A 19595-nucleotide genomic window follows, 5' to 3' on the forward strand; every position below is an offset into this window, starting at 1 on the left:
TATACATTTGTGTGTCTGTTTGTAGTCTGTACAGTATGCCCCCCTTATCCATGGTTTCACTTTCCACAGTTTTAGTTACCCATAGTCTACCATGGTCTGAAAATATTAAATGGAAAACTCCAGAAATAACTCATAAGTTTTAAATTGTGCACTGTTCTGAGTAGCATGATGAATTCTTGCACCATCACCCTCCATCTTGCCTGGGACAGTGAATCATCCCTTTGTCCAGCATATCCTGCCCATTAGTCACTTAGTAGCCATTTCAATTATCAGACTGATTTGTCTCAGTATCTCAGTGCTTGTGTCAAGTGGTACTTATTTTACTTAATAATGGCTCCAAAGTGCAAGAGTAGTGATGCTGGTAATTTGGATATGCCAAAGAGAAATCACAAAGTGCTTCCTTTAAGTGAAAAGGTGAAAGTTCTCAACTCAATAAGGAAAGTAAAAAAATCATATGCTGAGGTTGCTAAGATATGGTAAGAACGAATCTTCTATTCATGAAATTGGAAAGAAGGACAAAACCCATGCTAGTTTTGCTGCTGCACCTCAAACTGCAAAAATTATGGTCACGGTGTATGATAAGTGCTCAGTTAAGATGGAAAAGGTATTAAATTTGTGGGTGGAAGACATGAACAGAAAATGATCCAGTACTAACTGTGGTTTCAAGCAGCCACTGGGGGTCTTAGATCATGTCCCCTGCGAACAAGGGGGGACTACTGTACTACACTCAGTACTACAATTCTCTTTGCTTTTTTTCTAGAGAGACCTCTACCTGTTCCTTAATCCTCTGAGTTTCTCTAACAACACACTGCCTCTCCAGGAACCTTTTAACCCTTCCAAGAACTGTCCGGAGCAGGGTTTCCCTTACCATTTTATCAAGATCTCCCAGGAATAGTTTCAGGCTTTACTGGGAATATGAATGTAGAGGTCATATCTTGATCTTCCTCTGAGGTGCCAGAATCCCAGGGAAGAGAAAGATACAGCCAGCAGTTGTATGCCCTCCCCCCATTTGGTTCTTTATGTCTCCACTCCCAATCTCGGATTCCCTTGTGCACATATCTGAGGATTTCCACCATGAAATGGCAACTCTCCTTTCCCCTGCCTCAGAGCATCCCCATGAGGGCCAATGATGGGAGCTCTAAGTCCAAGGCTGCCTGTTGTCACTGTCTCAATGAGCTTTCACCACAAAAGGGCTACCTAACCAGCCTCCTGAGGACTCAATAGTTTAAATTTGTTTAAAACAAAACAGCGACCTCTTCTCATGTTCACAGGATGGCTGTGCAGCACAGGTCTCATTCTGGAGCCCAGGCTGGAGGGGCAGTGACTAACTAGGCATGATTTTGTCATGGCAGAGGACAAAAGCTACCGGAGAGAAAAGTGAGAATATGTGAGACCTTCTAGGACCCATGTTCAGGACTCACATGTAGTCACTTCCACCTACATCCAATCGGCCAAAGCATGTCACATGGCCATGCCAAGTGAAGGGGCATTGAAGTACGTTCTGCACAACTGAGACCTCAGCAAGGTGTGCTATGTAACAGCAGGGTGTACTACCACAGAAGCACAAAGAAGCAAGACCATTAATTCAATCTACCACAGTCCCTGAGAGATGGAGCAATGGGGGCCAGTAGCTATGCTGTCTGAGGGCCATGGAGTCTGTACTGAAGGTCAGAAATGTGTATGAACCAGCAGACACTACAGTTCAAGAGGTATTTTGTGGGACTTGGGCTCTTTGGAATCCCTATGGTTTGTGTATTGCAAAAATTCAACAGAAGGAAAGATGAAGTCAGACCAATCACATTAAAGAACTACCATGTTGATGCCATGGGTGTTCTGTTCATAATTGTTAACCACTTACTAACAGATATCCATCCTACCTAAGTACCAAAGCCACGCACCATTTCAAAGACTAGCTTCAGTCACTCCCCATTCAGACTAAGCCAAAGTCTTACGGAGAAAGGAATCACTGAATGATAGAGGTGAGGGGAAGCTCAGACAATAACTAGCTCAACCCCCTCTTTCTGAAGATGAGGAAACTCAGGCAGAGACAAGTGATGTGACTTAGCCACAAACATGAATGTCTGCAGTGTATTGTGCTGACCCCAGCACTTTGTTCCTACGAGTAAGTCGTGTTAGCAGTTGTGGACTTCTACAAAGGTGGGCCTGTGACAATAATTGAGATCATGGGGCTGTGGGTTCAAAGTCAAGAATTCAGGTGGGACACTGTTGGTTGGCCTCTTCCCAGGGAAAACCTAATCAAAGCAGCATGAGAACAGTGGGGCTCTCAGAGCCTAAAACCCTAGCATAATATTCCTCTTTGGTTATCTCATAACCCGTATCAATACTTTTTTTGTAAGAAGGTGAGCTGTCAGCAGTGCCCCTAGTACTCTTCTCCTTCCTGACTCCCTCACCTTTCCATTTGAACCAGCCATTTTCTCAGAAAAGATGGGAATGTCAATCAGTTTGAGCTAAGATGTCACACTTGCTCTAAAAATATTAACTTTATACACAAAAAGAATTGTGCGTAAAAACAAACAAAAAATCCTAATATCTACCTCTCTCCCAGTATTTGAATTGACTGCTCTCCATCGATTAGACCTCTTTGGTCTTGGTCTTTGGTTGTCCGCCATAATTACACTTCAAAGATGCGACTGTCATACTATATTTTATATATTGAGAGCTCCACAGTTCCACTGTAGCCTCTCCACGGCAGAGAGAAATCAAAGTCACATATAAATAAATACAAGAATGGCGACAAAAACTTGGAGAAATCTTTCCCTGCAGGCACTCAGTTCTCAGGGACAGTCTGAAAATTTTGACAAAATTCTCTCCTTGACCAAATTTTAGTCAGGCTCCTCTGAACCCTCTTTTCCACTAGGCCTCTACATGGGACACATACACACCCCCTCCGGTCCTCAGCCCTCCCAGCACAGAGAGAGCCCCCCCACCCCGGATATCTGATCAACCTGGCTTGCCATCAGCAAGCATCCCGTTAAATCGGTTTAGCAAGAGTCCCTCTACCCTTCTTGTCTCCTCTTAGTATTCCACCCACTGACCTCCTCACTCCCAGGTGGGTGATAATTCCCCAACTGGTCTTTGCTGTATTCAGAGTTGAGCCGGAGAGCTCAGCTCTATTGCGATAGTCTTGCCAGCTATCTCAATAATCCCGAATAAAGTCCTACTTTTCCGCTTTAACAATTGTCAGAATAATTTCTTCTTTAATGAGCTCCCAACAAAAATACCAAACCCGGGATCTTTTTCTAGAATGAGAAGCGATTCAGGGCTTCTCCGCTCACTTTTGTTGTATTGTCCACAGAGCTGCACGCAAATTCTTTGAACATTTTGGAGAAGATCCTGCTTTAGAGTTACTTCCTCCATGGCATTACACACTTGGGATTTAACACGCAACAACTACAAAAATCAGGAAGTTCCTTCAACATGTATATTACGTACGAAGTTCTGAACATATGCCTGCCAGAATATGCATGCTTCCCGAAAGATCCTAGACCCCTCCACACTCCCCCCAACCCCCTCGCTGGTCTACTCTTCATAACACATTCCTTGAAGCATGCCTTAGAGTGCCTCGAATGCTCGTCCAAGCAAGTGCAAAGCAGTCGTTCATGCAAATAAGCGCATGAACGTGTGCACCCAGGCTACATTCAGTTCAAACATAAATCCGGGCTCTTCCTGCCTCATCTATGCCGAGGTCGCACATGGTGCACAGGAAACTGCACCAGGGGAAGCAGAGAGGGCAGAGAGCACTACTCCGGCCAGCGAGGCGGAGCCGGGCGGAGGGTCGGGAGCTCAGCCAAGAGGAGCGCGCGGCGCGGACCAGCCGGAAGCCACGCCGGGAGGAGGGTCGGGAGCTGGCGCGGGCGCCGTCCCCCGGCGACGCCGCGGCCCGCTGACATCAGCCGCGCTCCTCCCCTCGCCTCCCAACACCCTCAGCTCCCGGCCGGACCCTCCCTCCTCCCACCACGTGTCCTCCCCGCTCCCTCCCGAGGGGCCGCGCGCACGGGAAGCCGGAGAGACGGAAAGGATGGCGCTGTGACAGCCGGGCCGGAGCCCTCGGCGTCTCCACCGCGGCCCCGGCCCACGCCCCGGCTCTCGGCCCGGAGGTGAGTGCGCGCGGGCGGGGCGGGGGCCGGGGGCGGCATGGCCCCTCCCTCGGGCCCCCGGCGGTCGGGCCGCGGCGGGGGCGGGGGGTCCCGAGGCTGCAGCTGCAACTGCCGCCGCCACTGCCTTTGTTGCGGGCCCGCCGGGGAAGGCAGGCGGCGCCGGCCCCAGCCGCTCGGCAGGTGCGCTGGGGCCGGGAGCGGGCCAGGCGGGGAGATGGGCCGGGCCGGGCGCGGGCAGGGGGGCGGCAGGAGCGCTCCCGGCGCGGGGCCGCGGAGAAAGGGAAATGGGACAAGATGGCTGGAGAAACCGGAGCGCGCCCGGGGGCGCGGCAGCGGCGGCGGGCGGGGCGCCGGGCGGGTGGGCGGTGGCGGGGCAGAGGATACCTCTTCGCCTGCACCTTCGCCGCGGGGCGGCGCCCCCACCCCCCCATCTCCCTCCCGGGAGCCGGCGGGGGAGGCCGCGGCCAAGTTCGGGCCCCAGCTCCAGGGATCTGAAGCCTGTTCCACCCGCCCCAGACCTATCCTGCCGCATTCGCCCGTCCTTTTTGAAAATATCGAAGGAGCAGACTTTGAACTCCGGAAGGACCTTTTCTTTGGAAGCCCGGGAGGATGCGGCCCACAAGATGCGCGCTCACTCCACACCTAGGAATTGCCCGCGCCCCTAGAGGGCAGGAGCGCGGCCCTTTGTACTGGCCTAGGAGCTGGGCGAGAGAATTTGCAGAAGAGAATTTGCGGCCCAGAGGCAGCGAGTCTTCCCGGTGGCGGTGGGCCCCAGAGCCTGGCCCCAGCTGATTTCTGCACCTTCTTGCGTGTCCAGGCATTACCCCTCACTAAGGATCACCGACTCCTGGGCTTGGAAAGTCGCTTAAGGCAGAACAGTCTTATTTTCTGACCTGGCTTATGGACAGAACCTTTGAATCTGGAAAATCCAGGTACTCTGGGCCACCCAACCTCCTGATGCTGAACTGGCCCTGTAGGAACAACCCAGTTGAGCGAGTGCTCTATCTGTGTTCAAATGCCTTCATTGAAAGGAAGCCAATACCGCTGTCTTGCTGCCAATTCCATGTTTGGGTGGCACTGGCTGTGAGAAAGTTCTGCCATTTGATGCACTCTTTAAAACCTCTTCTTGGAATGTTTACTCAGTGGCCTGCTCTGCCTTTGGGTCTCTACAGAACCAGTCTGGTCTGTCTTACACAGATAGCTTTTTAAATATTTGAAGGCAGCCAGGTATGCTATCTGCCTGCAACCCTCTTCTTATCATAATTAAATATGTCACCTTCCAGCTTCCTGGTGCTTTCCCTGAAACCCTTCCTCCCCAGGCCTGGCCCTGTCCCCTTCCATTGTTGCAGCTGAACTGTGCTTGGGGCTAAAAAGGTTTGTGTAGCCTGAGCTGGCCCCATCACAGACTTTAAAGAGTTCACACTAGCATCTGATTTTTCTGAACTGAATCTTACTTGCAGAGATGGAGTCCACAGCCTACCCTCGCAATCTGACCCTGAAAGAAGAGGAAGAAGAAGAAGAGATTCAGAGCCGGGACCTGGAGGATGGCCCCACAGATATGCAGAAAGTCCGAATCTGCTCAGAGGGCGGATGGGTAAGTAAGAAGGTGTGGAGTCCACACACAGCTGTGAGGGGCAGGCCTGGGAGCCAGGCTTGTATTAAGTCTCTTCCTCAAGCAGACATAGGAAGTAAAAATAGCCTAGCCCAGCCCGGTGTGTTTGCATTCCTGAGAAAACAGTTCTGTGGCTTTAAAAGGCACAGCGAAGAATGGAACTGGTTCTGGGAACAGTCCCTTCAGGCACGCAGCTTCAAGCACACCATCAGGATCGGGAGTCCAAGAGGCCACGACTGTGTCTCTCTCCTGTACCCGTGGATTCCCTGTATCCTGCTCAATGCCAGGCACCTTGTAGACACCAACTAAATCTCTGCTGGCCTGGGTGAAAGAAAAATTGTCCTGGCATTTGTTAAGATGATAAGGAAGACTATTCAGGACTATTGAGATAGGTTTCAAGACTGTCACAATAGGGGAGAGAGATCGGGCTCAGCAAGTGGGGATTTATAGCCAAGGAGCAGCGCGGAGGGCTCAGTGGTTGGAAAATTACTAAGAGGAGACATCCACGGTGGAGGGTTCTTTCTAAACTGACTTAGCAGGATTCTTGCTAAAACTGGTCTGGGCAGACTGAGAACCGGAGGGGGGTGTGTATGTGTCCAAGATAGAGGCCTAGTGGAGAAGAGGGCTCAGAGGAGCCTGGCCAAAGTTTGGGTGAGGAGAGAGTCTTTATCACCTACCGCTGGTTGAAGGGAACCATTTAAACCATTTAAGTAAGTCTTGGGGCACTGAACTGACGTGAGGAGAGCTTTATGGGACGAGGCCAGTTGACACAGGAGAGAGCTGCATTTCCAGCTGGTCCTGGATGGAGGGGTTGCGATAGTAGGCAGCAGTGAATAGGGAGCATATCCAAACAGCATAGTGTGATAGAATTAGAGTAAACTTATAAAAGTGTAAATGCAACAGATATTAATAGTCATCGTTATGTACATTATTCACAGTACTTACTGGACTTCATGATAATTGGGCATGAATGGTAAACATTTTAAAGAAGCAACAAAATGACATTCCTTTTCTCTGCTTAGTTTTCCACTGTGTATGAATGTCATCGGTATACATATCCTTTGTTTCCAGTGAGAGATCTGTATTCATAGAATCATGGTCCTTCCAAACTATCCAGTCCCGCTCCGCTCCCACTGCATGGGGTGCAGCAAGGTTATCTATTTTGCTCCTAGGATACACATGTACACTGACATTTGTTCTTAAAAACACCTCTTGAGCTGGAACCTTAAAAGTACTTCATTTTGTTGTATGTATGTTATACTTCAATTAAAAATATTTAAAGCAGTACGACACCAGGCTCTGGGTTTTCTCATCTAGCTATGGAGCCTGGATTGCATTTGTCTCTTCAGCCCACCCTGGCCTCCTCCCCAGTTCAGATCCATGCAGCTGGGGAGATTTTGGAGAGCAGGCATCCGTCCTATCTAGCCCTGAGCAAGAACCCATGGCTTTGAGGCTGCATTGGCCAACCGAGAACATCTAGACAGAATGGAGAAGTGCGCAAAGCAGGTGCAGTAGAAGCGCACATAAGAGTGTATTGGGACAACACAGAGAGGAGCAAGGTGAAGCCCATGCTTGGCTGGGAAAGAAGGAGGTAACCAGAGGAGCTGGAGGAGGGGGACTGGCATGTGTGGCACCCAGGCAGCCTGCCATCCATCCGCAGCTACTGAGCACAGTGCTGGGTGTTATTAAGGCAAGATCCCTAGTCTCGCGGGGGTACTAGTCTTGTGAGGAAGATAGGGAAGTAAATGTAATTAACTGCACAGTATTTGGAGTTCTGTGGGGGAAGATGGGCTCTCCTGCAGGCTGGAGAAGGCAGGCAGGGACCTGGTTGGAGCAGTAGGCAGTTTTGCCCCCAGCCCCATCCCTCCCAGGGACGTCTGGGTGGAGACGTCTTTGGTTGTCATGACTCGGGGTGGGGCTTGGGGAGTGGGAGATCCTACAGGCATCTCCTGGGTAGAGGCCAGGGATGCTGCTACCCATCGGTGATGCACAGGACAGCTCCCACAACGAAGAATTATCTGGCCAAACATGTCAGCAGTGCTGAGGTGGGAAAACCCCTGCTCTAGAGCATTAAAACTAGGGGAAAAAAAGAATCGAATATGCATTTTGGTTGTTGGGGATTGTGTTAGAGTGATCAATAAAAGCTTTTCCAACCAAAGAATCAGGCTGTATATTAGGGTAATATTTCGTGGGAGAACTGGAGTAGAAATCCACTTTCAAGTAGAAAAAAGGGAAAGTGTACTTTGAACCAAGCCTTCGGCCTAGGTGGAACCAGCCAAGGAAAGGGAGGGTCTTGCCCTCGAGGCAGCCAGAAGCAAAAGCACTGGAGAGGAAAGCTCGTGTGTGCAGAGTCCAGAGCAGCTCCTGCAGCTGGAGCCCGCAGTGGAGTCCGGGAGTGGAGGGGATGGGCGAGAGAAGCAGAGGGGGCCAGGGGACCGAGCCAGCCCTGCGGGGGAGTGTGCTGCGCCCAGGAGTCTGAGCTCCCTCCCTAGCAGCTCTGAGGGAGAAGTCCTCGGCTCGTCTTTCTAAGGGACGTTAGGGTTTGCTGCCGCCACCAGGCAGAGGCCACTTGGCCTAAGTGGCCTGCCGAGAAAGCACGGGCTTGGGAGTCCGACTTGCTAACTCTGTGACCTTGGGCAAGATACTTATCAGCCCTGTTTCCTCACCCATAAAACTGGGGTGGTGATCCCCGTATCCCTGTAGTATTTAAAGGATTCAATAAGGTAACACATTTAACCACGTAAGAGGGAGTGTCCTACACAGTGCCTGGCATACAGCAGGCGCTCTATCAGTGCACCGGTCCCAGCCCCCTAAGTGCTGTCTTCGCTGGGTGCAGCGAGCCTGGGCAGCATGTAAGTACTCTAGGACGGTTACCCTTGGAGATAAGCGTTGGAATCCCAGCTCGTGGGACCGAGTGAGGCAGCACACACAAGCTGAAGGAAGAACACCTGTCTGATGAGTCCTTGACCTTCTGAGGGAAGGGAGGAAGGCGGGGATCGAGGGCCTCTACCTGTGAGGCCAAGCAAGGGTGTCCAGGGGTTGGATGGCGGCTGCCTGATTTCTGAGTTTGGCCCAGGGCTGGCCCTGTTTACCTTCTGCTGTGCTTGGCTAGATAAAAGGCCTCTGTGGAGAGAGGGGAGGCCTGCACAGCAGGGCCTGGCTGAAGGCTTGCTCAATTCTCACAGAAGGTTGCTGTGAGGAGAATTCCTAAGCCACTGCACTGCGCGCCTCTGGAACATAATGTGGGCTTGTCTGAGGATCCTCCGGGGCTCAGTCCTAAATGGGAGGAGATGAATCCAGCCTCAGCCTCCAGCTGCCTTCTCACCACTCCAGGGCTGCTGATATATTTACCAGGCCCAGGACGTGTTACCTTTTACAAGGATCGACGTGGGTAGCCCCTCTGCAATGACAGGCATAGCCAGTCCTGTGTCCTGTTTTATCAGCAAAGGGAAAGGGCCTATAAATAGGTATGGCCTAGATCTGGAATTTCCTAGGGAGAGAAAAGGCCAAAGGGAGAGTTGTTTAAAAGCCTGGGAAGTGGGATGGGGTGGGATGGAAAATTCCTGGCTGCCTGGCTTTCCAGATTGATGGAGTCTGAGCGGAGCCCAGAGACCAATCCGTTTGTACCTCCTGGTATTTGACACTAGGGATTTTTGTCCATTCTTACTCCAAAGAGTAAGTTCAGTCTTGTGACAGATACATTTTAACGATTGTTTGAAACTATTCCTAGCAGAATAAGAGACGTCCAGGGGTTATTTGCTTAAATCTTTGATTCAAAGAACACATTTTTAAGGGATTACTACCTACAGGAAGTGTTCTAGGCTTAGGGAAACAAAACAGAATAAGCCCAGAGTACTGCCCTCAGTGAGCCAATATTCTAGTGGAAGAAGCAGACAGGTAAGCCAAGAGGACTCTGCAGTGTGATAAGTGCCATCAGAGCCTTCAGCCCAGGGCGTCACAGGGCACACAGCTTGGGTTGGGACCAGTTTCCTGGGGAACAGGATGTCTGGGCTGAGTCTTGGAAAGTGGGTGGGTGTCAGCCAGGCCAAGAATGGGGAGGACCTCCGAGGCAGCAGAGCACCATGTGCGCACACACAGAGGGTGCGAGGATGGTTTGTTCAGGGAACTGCAGCAGCTGTGTACTGCTGAGCGTGTGCGGGGTGGGAGCGGAGGCCTGCCAGCTGGTGACCTGGGAGACCCCTCTGCCCTCTGTGAGGGCGGGAGCCTTGAAGTCAGACAGTGCTGTGTCCCACTCTCAACCCTGCCGTTATTGGCTGTGTGACTTTGGGCCAGAAACGGGGCTGCTCTGAGCCAGTTTCCTCCTTAATTAAATGGGGCTGTGGGGGGAATAAGGGAAGCAGTTACAGGGCCTTTCCTAGGAGGTTCTCCCTGTGTGGAAGGGGCTGTGATGCGGGGGAGGGACGAGGTGGGCTTCGTGCGTAAGGAAGAAGGGCCAGGAGATCTAGATGATTGACGGCCGGGGGCCTGAAGAAGCTGCAGGTGGTGCAGACACTGAACTTTTGTAAGCAGATGGAAAACAGTACTCTGATCCCCCAGGCCCTAGATTCAGCTATGGGGAGTAGCTGTGAAAGCAGCAGCCCAGATCCCTTACCATTGAATACGATGAACTTTGGAGTAGGATTTTTAATGACTGAAGGAAAACACATAGTAAAAAGAAAAGCAGAGAGTTGAACAAGAGGGGGTCGGTCTGGGTGCCTTGGCTGCGTTTGGCTTCTCAGGCACCCCCGTCCCACTGGCCCATGGGGATGGGGAGGTAGGTGAGCCCGGGAGCGGGCAGTAGAGCGCTCTTCTCTGGCCTTAGGGCTTCCTGCTGCGGGTCTAGGCACGGAAGCAAAGCAGTCTGCTCTAGTATCTCATTACATAAATTGAAGCTCTAATTAGCCCTTCTGTCCTCCTCCTCGTGGATTGGAAAAGGCCGGCCGAAGCCCCTTCTCTCACTGGCCCCTCCCTGGCAGCGTTGGGTTCTGAGTCAGAAACCGGGGCTAGTGCCCTGCAAATGGAGACTAGTGCCCAGGAGGCCCCCAGCACCCTCCTGGGCTGAGGATCTGTGACCAAGGGAGAGAGCAGGGTTGTGTTGGTGGGGCAGCTGTCTCGGGGTGTTTCCTCGAGCGTGGTTGGTTCTGCCTCTGGATGGGGGCTGAGCCGTGATCGGCTCTCCCTGCTGTATGTGAGGACCCAGTGTCTCCCAACCAGTACGGGCGACTTTTCTTCTCAAGGTGCTGCTCTCCTTATCTGTGGATGCCGGGGGAGGAAAGCACTCAGCAGGGCACGGGAGACCTTGTTTTTGTCTTGGTGTTGCTTCTCGGAGGAGCCGTGTGACTCAGGACAGACGTTTCCCCGGGCCCAAGCCCTCGCCTGTGAGATGCGGGTGTGTGATCTGTGTCTGCATGTGCCTACTAGTCGCTGAGAAAGGCCTGTTCACTGTTGCAGGTGCCAGCCCTATTCGATGAGGTGGCCATATATTTTTCCGATGAGGAGTGGGACGTTTTGACGGAGCAGCAAAAGGCCCTGTACCGGGAGGTCATGAGGATGAATTATGAAACTGTCCTGTCCCTGGGTAAAGCTTTGTTTTCCTTTGTCTCCTAGAAGCTCTGAGCCCAGAGAATTGTTTCCACGTCTCTCTTCTCTGGTGTATCCAACATCCCTCTCTCCTGAACTTGGAGTCTGTCCCCTCAATGCCTGTGCCCATTTAATTTCCTGTTTTTGATTTAGGCAGGATATACATATTGTGTCCTTCTACTCAGCAGCTTGTGCCAGCTCTCAGAACCATCCTCATTCAACCCAGGCATTCTCATCAAAAAAAGAAAAAATAAGACATAATCTAAGAAATGTCACCATGGGTCTGCGCCTGTGCTTCATATGTTCCTTAGGAGGGAAGGCAGGCCTCATTGTTACCCTGTCAGCCTTAGAAGCTTGGGGACATATCCTCAAAGAATCCTTGCTCCCTTCCCAGCATTGATATCCATATTATTGGAATGTAACCATATTATTAGAATGTAACCATTTGGAGGGATCTCCTCATTTGCTCATATGGGTACCAGAGTGCTCATTAGATCCGTGGCTGCACCCACCCACTTCCCTGCTAAATGCAGTTCCTTTTTGTTGTTGCTAGTACATTAGCAGAGATTCATAAATTCCCTTGGACAGACCTATTTCCCATCATATTTTTTCTTTAAGTATCCCTGAGCCCTTTCCCCCCGCCTTTCATAAATCTGCATATTGAGAAGACTGTGGTGGGGTGGGAGTGGAGGGGAGGGTTTCTTAAGTATTATAAAGTACTTATTTTGGCAGTGTTCCAAGACAGTAACACACAGCTGTTACCTGTTCTATTTCCTATAAACAGAATTCCCATTCCCTAAGCCCGACATGATCACTCGGTTGGAAAGGGAGGAGGAGTCTCAGAATTCTGACGAATGGCAGTTCCAGGGAGGAACCTTTGCAGGTACTATGATTAACCCAATTCAACATCCATCCAATGGGAGAATAATGAAGATGAATTTTAAGTTTCCAGGTACATTCTGTGGGGTATTTAAGAGTAAGGCAAGGTTGTGAGGCAGAAAGATTATGGGCTTTGGAGTTTCAGAATCTCCTTTCCTACGCTATGTGACCTTAGGCGACTTCATCCACCTCTCTGAGCCTCCATTTCTTCACCTGTCGACTGTCAGTAATAAGTCTCAACATGCACCTTTGTATGCAGGTGAACCAAAGTGAAGTTTGTGTGGCTTTGGTCCAGCGCACATCCTGGGTGCCTCGGTGGCACACCACACACCTCTGAAAACTAAGGAAAATAGTGTGACGAAGCATGCATCCAGGGTTATTTACTTGGCTTCCTGTCTCCTTAATCTTGGATAGAAAAAGCAATAGCAGCTGTAGTACATGCTTGAGCAAATATGTCTAAAGAAGCACTCAGTCTTTTATCAAGAAATATAGTTAGAGGGCAGGCGTTGGAAAAATACAGCTTCCCAACAGCCTGAGTGGTTTGATTTGCCTTCTCTCTATAAGTAATAGTTTAAAATGCTGTCTTTCATTGATTCCAAGACACGTTTTTCCCTCATCACTTTAACATCTCTGCAGTTGAGAATGCCTCTTAAAATTGATGGCGTGCTATAGTTTCACTAGTAGCTTTTTTTTCTTACTGGCATATAATGGTGCATCTTGCAATTGATGGCATCTTAGTTCTGGTGAGATATGGTAATTTCCGTGAGTCGTGTTCAGCTTCTGTGGCCACCTTCTGAACAGAAACATACAGTGAAACCCAGTTCTGACATTGGTATGCAAGAACCATACTTCTGCCTGATGAGCTTAACTTTGCTAAGTGTGGTATTGCTATAGATTTTCTTGGTTTAAGGGATATGATTCAGCCCATGATGATACAAATTCTGTAACATTACGTGGTAATATGGGTTATAATTGGCTTCTCGTCCAGGTAAAGGTTATTTTGACCCAAGCATGGCCCACACAGTTGGTATGTGATCCAAGCTTGTTGCCTGTGTTCAGTTTCCAGCTCTGCCACTTCCTAGCTCAGCTACCTTGATGCATTACTTAATTTCTCTAGACTCACGTGCAAAGAAGAAATAATCAGTTATTGTGAGAATTAGATGGGGTAATCCATGGGAATTGGCACGGGGGTAAGGACTTCGTGTTATCTGTTATTAGAGCTACTGCTTTTAGTGAATTTGAGATTAAGGTATTCTTGGTATTTCGACCAAGAAAAAAAAAAAAAATCAGGGAATGAGCCAGAAGTCATTTTACTTACGGGCACTATCTTTGCCCCTCCCTGTCTGTCTGCCAGAAAATGAAGAATCTGACGTGAAGCCCCCAGACTGGGTGGGCCCGATGAACACGGCCTCCCAGTTTCCGCAGCCTCAGCACCTGGACAGCTATGGCCTCCGTCTGCCTCGGGACATCACAGAGCTGCCCGAGTGGGGCGAGGGGTACCCCTTCTACATGGCCGTGGGCTTCCCCGGGTACGACCTCTCGGCAGACGACCTGGCCGGGAAGTTTCAGTTCAGCCGGGGCATGCGCCGCAGTTACGACGCGGGGTTCAAGTTAATGGTGGTGGAGTACGCCGAGAGCACCAACAACTGCCAGGCGGCCAAGCAGTTCGGGGTGCTGGAAAAAAACGTCCGCGACTGGCGCAAAGTGAAGCCGCAGCTGCAGAACGCCCACGCCATGCGGCGCGCCTTCCGGGGCCCCAAAAACGGGCGCTTCGCCCTGGTGGACCAGCGCGTGGCCGAGTACGTTCGATACATGCAGGCCAAAGGGGACCCCATCACCAGGGAGGCCATGCAGCTGAAAGCTCTGGAGATTGCCCAGGAGATGAACATTCCGGAGAAAGGGTTCAAGGCCAGCCTGGGCTGGTGTCGAAGAATGATGCGAAGGTATGACTTGTCTCTGCGGCATAAGGTACCGGTGCCCCAGCAGCTGCCGGAAGACCTGACCGAGAAGCTCGTCACCTACCAGCGGAGCGTCCTGGCTCTGCGCAGGGCACACGACTACCAGGTGGCTCAGATGGGGAATGCTGATGAGACGCCCATTTGCTTAGAGGTGCCCTCGAGGGTGACTGTGGACAACCAGGGTGAAAAGCCCGTCTTGGTCAAGACGCCAGGCAGGGAGAAACTGAAAATCACCGCCATGCTTGGTGTCTTGGCAGATGGGAGGAAGTTACCTCCGTACATCATTCTGAGGGGCACATACATCCCCCCCGGCAAGTTCCCCAGCGGCATGGAAATCCGCTGTCACCGGTACGGGTGGATGACGGAGGACTTGATGCAGGACTGGCTGGAAGTGGTGTGGAGGCGGAGAACCGGTGCAGTGCCCAAGCAGCGAGGGATGCTGATCCTCAACGGCTTCCGGGGCCACGCCACTGACTCGGTGAAGAGCTCCATGGAAAGCATGAACACCGACATGGTCATCATCCCGGGGGGCCTGACCTCGCAGCTGCAGGTGTTGGATGTGGTGGTCTACAAACCCCTGAATGACAGTGTCCGGGCCCAGTACTCCAACTGGCTCCTGGCGGGGAACCTGGCCCTGAGCCCCACGGGGAATGCCAAGAAGCCGCCCCTCGGCCTCTTTCTGGAGTGGGTCATGGTGGCATGGAATAGCATCTCAAGCGAATCCATCGTCCAGGGGTTCAAGAAGTGCCACATCTCCAGCAACTTGGAGGACGAGGATGACGTCCTGTGGGAAATCGAGAGCGAGCTGCCAGGAGGAGGGGAACCGCCCAAAGAGTGTGACACTGAGAGCCTGACAGAGAGCAACTGAGGGAAAGCCAAGGTAAGCAGTCGGGAGGAACTGCCCAGCGCCTACCCTGAGAGACGTGTTGGGTTCCACAGACACCTTTTCTCTTGCCATTATTTTCCTCTGTTTCCGAGAACTCTTCGAGCCCACAGTGCAGTGCTGTAGGTGACAGGCCATCAGCATTTTCACCTTTATGTGAAACTGGTTGCTTGGCTTATTTCGTGGGTACTTTGTATAATGCATGAAGTGAACAAGGAGTGAGCTCCGAGAACACTTAATCTGAGAGCTGTAATTATCGCTGAAATTATTGGGGCCTGAAAGAGCGTAGTCTGACATGGCCCCGATAAGAAAAAGTTTTGTCTGCAAAACCAAAATTTTTCTTCCCCTTATAAATTGTGCTGAACATTTAGGGCCAGTGTGTGTACCTGATTCACTTGGAGCGGCTGTGCTCGCCTTGGCTAGCCTGTAGGGCTGGGATGTAAGGACGCATGTGCCTTCAGACTGTGTACCCTGGGCCTCGGGTCTCCGTCCTGGGGTGGTCTGCAGTAGCCCAGTGGGGAAGGAAAGAAATAGCTTATGCCTGCTTCTCCCTGGGAGTTCAGAAGTGTGTTTTAAACCATCATCTCATTCTCATGACATTCACGTGGAGTGAACAATTATAATAATTTCACAGACGTTTGAAGGGTGATACTTTTAAATTGAAACTGCACCAAAAAAAAAAAATGCTTATCTCGGACTACAGTGAGTAAAGTCTAAGGACTAAGGACCACAGGCCCGAGAATTTTCAGTTGAGTATAGAAGGGCAACAGCTTTAAAAGGAAGTGGGGGGCTTCCCTGGTGGCGCAGTGGTTGAGAGTCCGCCTGCCGATGCAGGGGACGCAGGTTCGTGCCTCGGTCCGGGAAGATCCCACATGCTGCGGAGCGGCTGGGCCCGTGAGCCATGGCCGCTGAGCCTGCACGTCCAGAGCCTGTGCTCCACGACGGGAGAGGCCACAACAGTGAGAGGCCCGTGTACCGCCAAAAAAAAAAAAAAAAAGGAAGTGGGGAGTGGGGGGCTACCAGATATCACTAGTGGAGTGAACCTCCCCACCCGGACCCCTTGAGAGAGAGTGAACGACCACCTACAGTGGGCAACATACAGAGAGAAGAGACATTTCATTTTACCTTCTTGTTCTCATTTCCCTAATTGTCAGTTCATTTGTTCCTCCAGACAGTGTTTAATATGAAGACAGCACTCCTTTTACAGAGGACCTAAAAGTATCTTGACGGTTTTTCTTTCCTTTAAAGTATAATTAGGTATTTCCATCCTACTTGCTTCTTTCTCCAAATGAAATGCTAAGAGAAATCTTGTTACACCGCCCCCCTTCATGCTGTGTAAGTTGAAGAGTGACTTATGTCTCCTTCCCTGCCCCCAAATCAAACTGTACTCCTAACATTGAACCGCAGTGTTATTCTGAGACCCCTAGAATTACAGAGACAAGGAGAAGTTCTTACTATTACAGTCGAAATCACGAAAATTGCTTTTTCCCCTCATGTTCCCTTATTCTTCCACTCCGTGAATTCAGCCTCCCTTTTCTGCCAATCATTACACTGCCTCCACTGGATTATCAGACTTTGAATTATAGTGACTTTTTATCCTTTTTACCTTCCCGCCCCCCCTTGTTAGATAACATTTTTGTGCATTTTTAATTTTCTAAGCTATTTGCTACCCAAAGGACTGGATCAAAAACTGCGAGAGGGCTTCCCTGGTGGCACAGTGGTTGAGAGTCTGCCTGCCAATGCAGAGGACACGGGTTCGTGCCCCGGTCTGGGAAGATCACACATGCCGCAGAGCGGCTGGGCCCGTGAGCCATGGCAGCTGGGCCTGTGCGTCCGGAGCTTGTGCTCCGCAACGGAAGAGGCCGCAACAGTGAGGCCCGCGTACCGCAAAAAAAAAAAAAAAAAACGCCAGAAGAGGAAAGGGAAAAAAACAATGCCGGGCTACAGCTATGTACGTAGGCATTTATGTCCGATCCCAACCACTAGCTTTGGCTCATCTTGACAGCCACAGTTCTCTGTACAGCTGCCCTGTTTTTGAGCTGAGGAAGTGCCAGAAGTAGACAGGGATTCTCATCGAACAAGGCATTTTGGAGGCGACGTGGGCATAAAACGGCCTCTTCTCATCTGTTTGGAAATCTGACTAATCTGTTCTTGAAAAGTTATACCATGTCTAAAATCCAAGGGTTAACTCACACTTAGGTTCTCTCTGTTTTCCAGCAAATGAACTGTATTTGGAACAGCTGAGGAGGAAAATCCTCAAGAAGATTTCCTCACAGCATAGGTACACAGGGAGCAGCAGGAAAAGGCCATGGGGCTCAGAACAGCCCAGGTCCGGACGGCAGCCTGAGCATCCTGTCTTGGGACACCGCCCACCCTCGCCCCACGTCCATGAGGTGTCAGAAAAGTCTAGGACCCTTCACTTCGTCAGAGACATGATTAGAAAAGAAACTGCTTCTGCCTCATTTCTTGTTTTAGAGATTACTCCATGTGTCCATCAAAAGAAACCTGTAGATAGGAATGAACAAAGGTATTTCCTGGAGAAGAGGCCATTTGTTCAGCGCCAATAAGAGACTCATCATACGGGCCCAACTCCACTGGTATTTTCTGTGGAGAAAACCTCAAGTCAATGTTTTTTCTTCTGCCTTTAAAAATGCTTCCATCAGTAGAACCTGTCCCCACACAGGTCAAGACTGCAGAGAAGGCTTTGTAGAAATGGTCATTCATGTACACCTGCTACTTACACATTCCTCTTTTGGAAAAATGAGATGCTAATAACAACAACAAAATTCAGACGTACTGGCCTGGTGCCAGCAGATGGCTTTTCTGTAGACAAACTAGGTTAGTGTGGAAGATACAGATTAAAATAAACTATGCCGTTTCATTTATCTTCCCAATCTGGTTGGCAGCTAGACTTTTCTAGGGTCTCATTTAATGGCCCTGTTTTTCATTATTATTATATTTAATGATAGGGTAGCATTTAGTACACAAGCTCTTCTGTTTCTCAGGCTGCCTGCAAAAGTCACCATAAATTATCTGCTGTCTACATGGTACAAAGCTCATTGACTCATCTGATACTTGTTTTGTTAATTCCGATTCCTTTAATGTTTTTATCGCAAGGGTGGTGAGAGGGCGTGGGTCTTTGGCCACAGCTGTTTGAAGACTTCTTCTATCCTGCAGAAACAGGTGGGAGGTCTTTGAATTTTTACACTAAAGTAATGTGCATTCCCACATACGTTGAGTGTTGTGAAAACATTCCTTCAAAGCTACCTGTGCTACGAAAAATATGCCAGAACCTCATAGACAAAGCCATTGTTAGAAATGTCATTCCAATGTCAGATCTGGTTAACAGGCTACCATAACCACTTTTCCTTCCTGTAGACCCAGCTCATTTGTATATTATACTTGTTCTTGGCATTTTGAAACACCTATTTCTACTCAGGTACTCATTTTCCTATTAGTGATTCACCTTCCTCATTTTTTAAAACCAGTTTTCCTCTAAGAGGGGAAATTTCACTTAACTTCTGAAATCTGAATAACTTTCAATGTTTGAATCATTTCCCCATTTGCTTTTACCTGTACTGTATTCTTTGTCATCTCAAACGGCATCTAAATCCAGCTACTTTTCATTCCAGAAGTTTTCATTCCCTCCAATTACACTTAATTTATCCTCCACTATCCTGGTTCCTGGCCCTTTCCTCTTTATGTCCTATTTTACTTGCTTTGGGAGCTTAAAGGACTTTATAAGACCTAATTTTTGGTTCCTGCATTGGAGCCGTAGTTGTCTTGCAGGGAAGAGTAGAAAATGGGTTCAACTCCTGTTTCATTCTACCAACACCTCCTTGAGTCTCATCGTCAGCTGATAGATGATGCCTTACAGGTTGCTTAGCACTGGAACTTCCCTAGAGGAATGGCTCTACTGTCAGGGTTTTTCTGGGCTCATTCTTCCACTGACTTTATTATGATCTATGCCTAACAGAGCCCCAGTACAACTATTTTGCAGAATGGCTATTACCCTAGAGTTACTATAGCACATATTGAGACATAGTTGTACTCCCCAGTAGATAGGAACTGACTCCGACAATAAACTTTGATAATAAAGACAATAGGCTCTGGTGGTTTTATTTATCATATGCTAGCCTTGTGAAAAGTCATATGTCAAACTCTTCATTTACACTTTATTCTCCACTCAGTTTGGTACCAATATATTACACCCTTGAAATAAAAAAGTCTGTTCATGGGATGGCAGTGTAAGTAATGTCGGTGTCTTTAAAGACAAATGTTACATGTGGTTTTAAACTGGCTTTTAAAGGTGGGGGAAAGGGCCCTGGCAAAAATAGCTTTTTCCCTCAATGAGTCATGTTTTGGATGCTCACAGGAAAAATCACACGAAGGAAATTCATAAAGGGATATTAATTTTAAAAGGATGGAAACATGCAGCTTGATGAACAGAAAACTTGTGTCCTGTTTTCATAAATTTCTCTCAAAATGAAAGTATGATGAACCTATATGCCCTTTCATGGTGTGCTTTTAGTCTTGACAATTTACCATGCCTGTAGATTCAATTA

General features: G+C 49.6%; 1 protein-coding gene across 3 annotated transcripts; it reads left to right on the forward strand.

Moving 5' to 3' along the window:
* The first annotated feature begins 3852 nt into the window (after window positions 1-3852).
* Window positions 3853-19133, forward strand: POGK (pogo transposable element derived with KRAB domain). 3 transcript variants are annotated; one of them, XM_067728517.1, is made up of 6 exons: window positions 3859-4118; window positions 5579-5712; window positions 11182-11308; window positions 12095-12193; window positions 13544-15027; window positions 17248-19133. In XM_067728517.1, the coding sequence occupies exons 2-5, from the start codon at window positions 5581-5583 to the stop codon at window positions 15013-15015; spliced, it is 1830 nt and encodes a 609-aa protein (XP_067584618.1). In that variant the 5' UTR covers window positions 3859-4118; window positions 5579-5580; the 3' UTR covers window positions 15016-15027; window positions 17248-19133. The 3 variants fall into 3 exon arrangements, with proteins under 3 accessions (XP_067584620.1, XP_067584618.1, XP_067584619.1); XM_067728518.1 differs by lacking the exon at window positions 3859-4118 and adding an exon at window positions 4936-5050; XM_067728519.1 differs by lacking the exons at window positions 11182-11308; window positions 12095-12193 and adding an exon at window positions 4936-5050 and having other exon boundaries at window positions 3853-4118.
* Window positions 19134-19595: the final 462 nt, after the last annotated feature.

Source organism: Pseudorca crassidens, chromosome 2 (genome assembly GCF_039906515.1).
Source record: "Pseudorca crassidens isolate mPseCra1 chromosome 2, mPseCra1.hap1, whole genome shotgun sequence".
Classification (NCBI taxonomy): domain Eukaryota; kingdom Metazoa; phylum Chordata; class Mammalia; order Artiodactyla; family Delphinidae; genus Pseudorca; species Pseudorca crassidens.

Excerpts from the sequence above, each read along its gene's own strand:
- POGK (XM_067728517.1), top strand. The coding sequence starts at position 5,581 with ATGGAGTCCACAGCCTACCCTCGCAATCTGACCCTGAAAGAAGAGGAA. Across the intron at positions 5,713-11,181 it reads TCTGCTCAGAGGGCGGATGG|GTGCCAGCCCTATTCGATGA; the intron begins GTAAGTAAGAAG and ends TCACTGTTGCAG. Across the intron at positions 12,194-13,543 it reads CCAGGGAGGAACCTTTGCAG|AAAATGAAGAATCTGACGTG; the intron begins GTACTATGATTA and ends TCTGTCTGCCAG.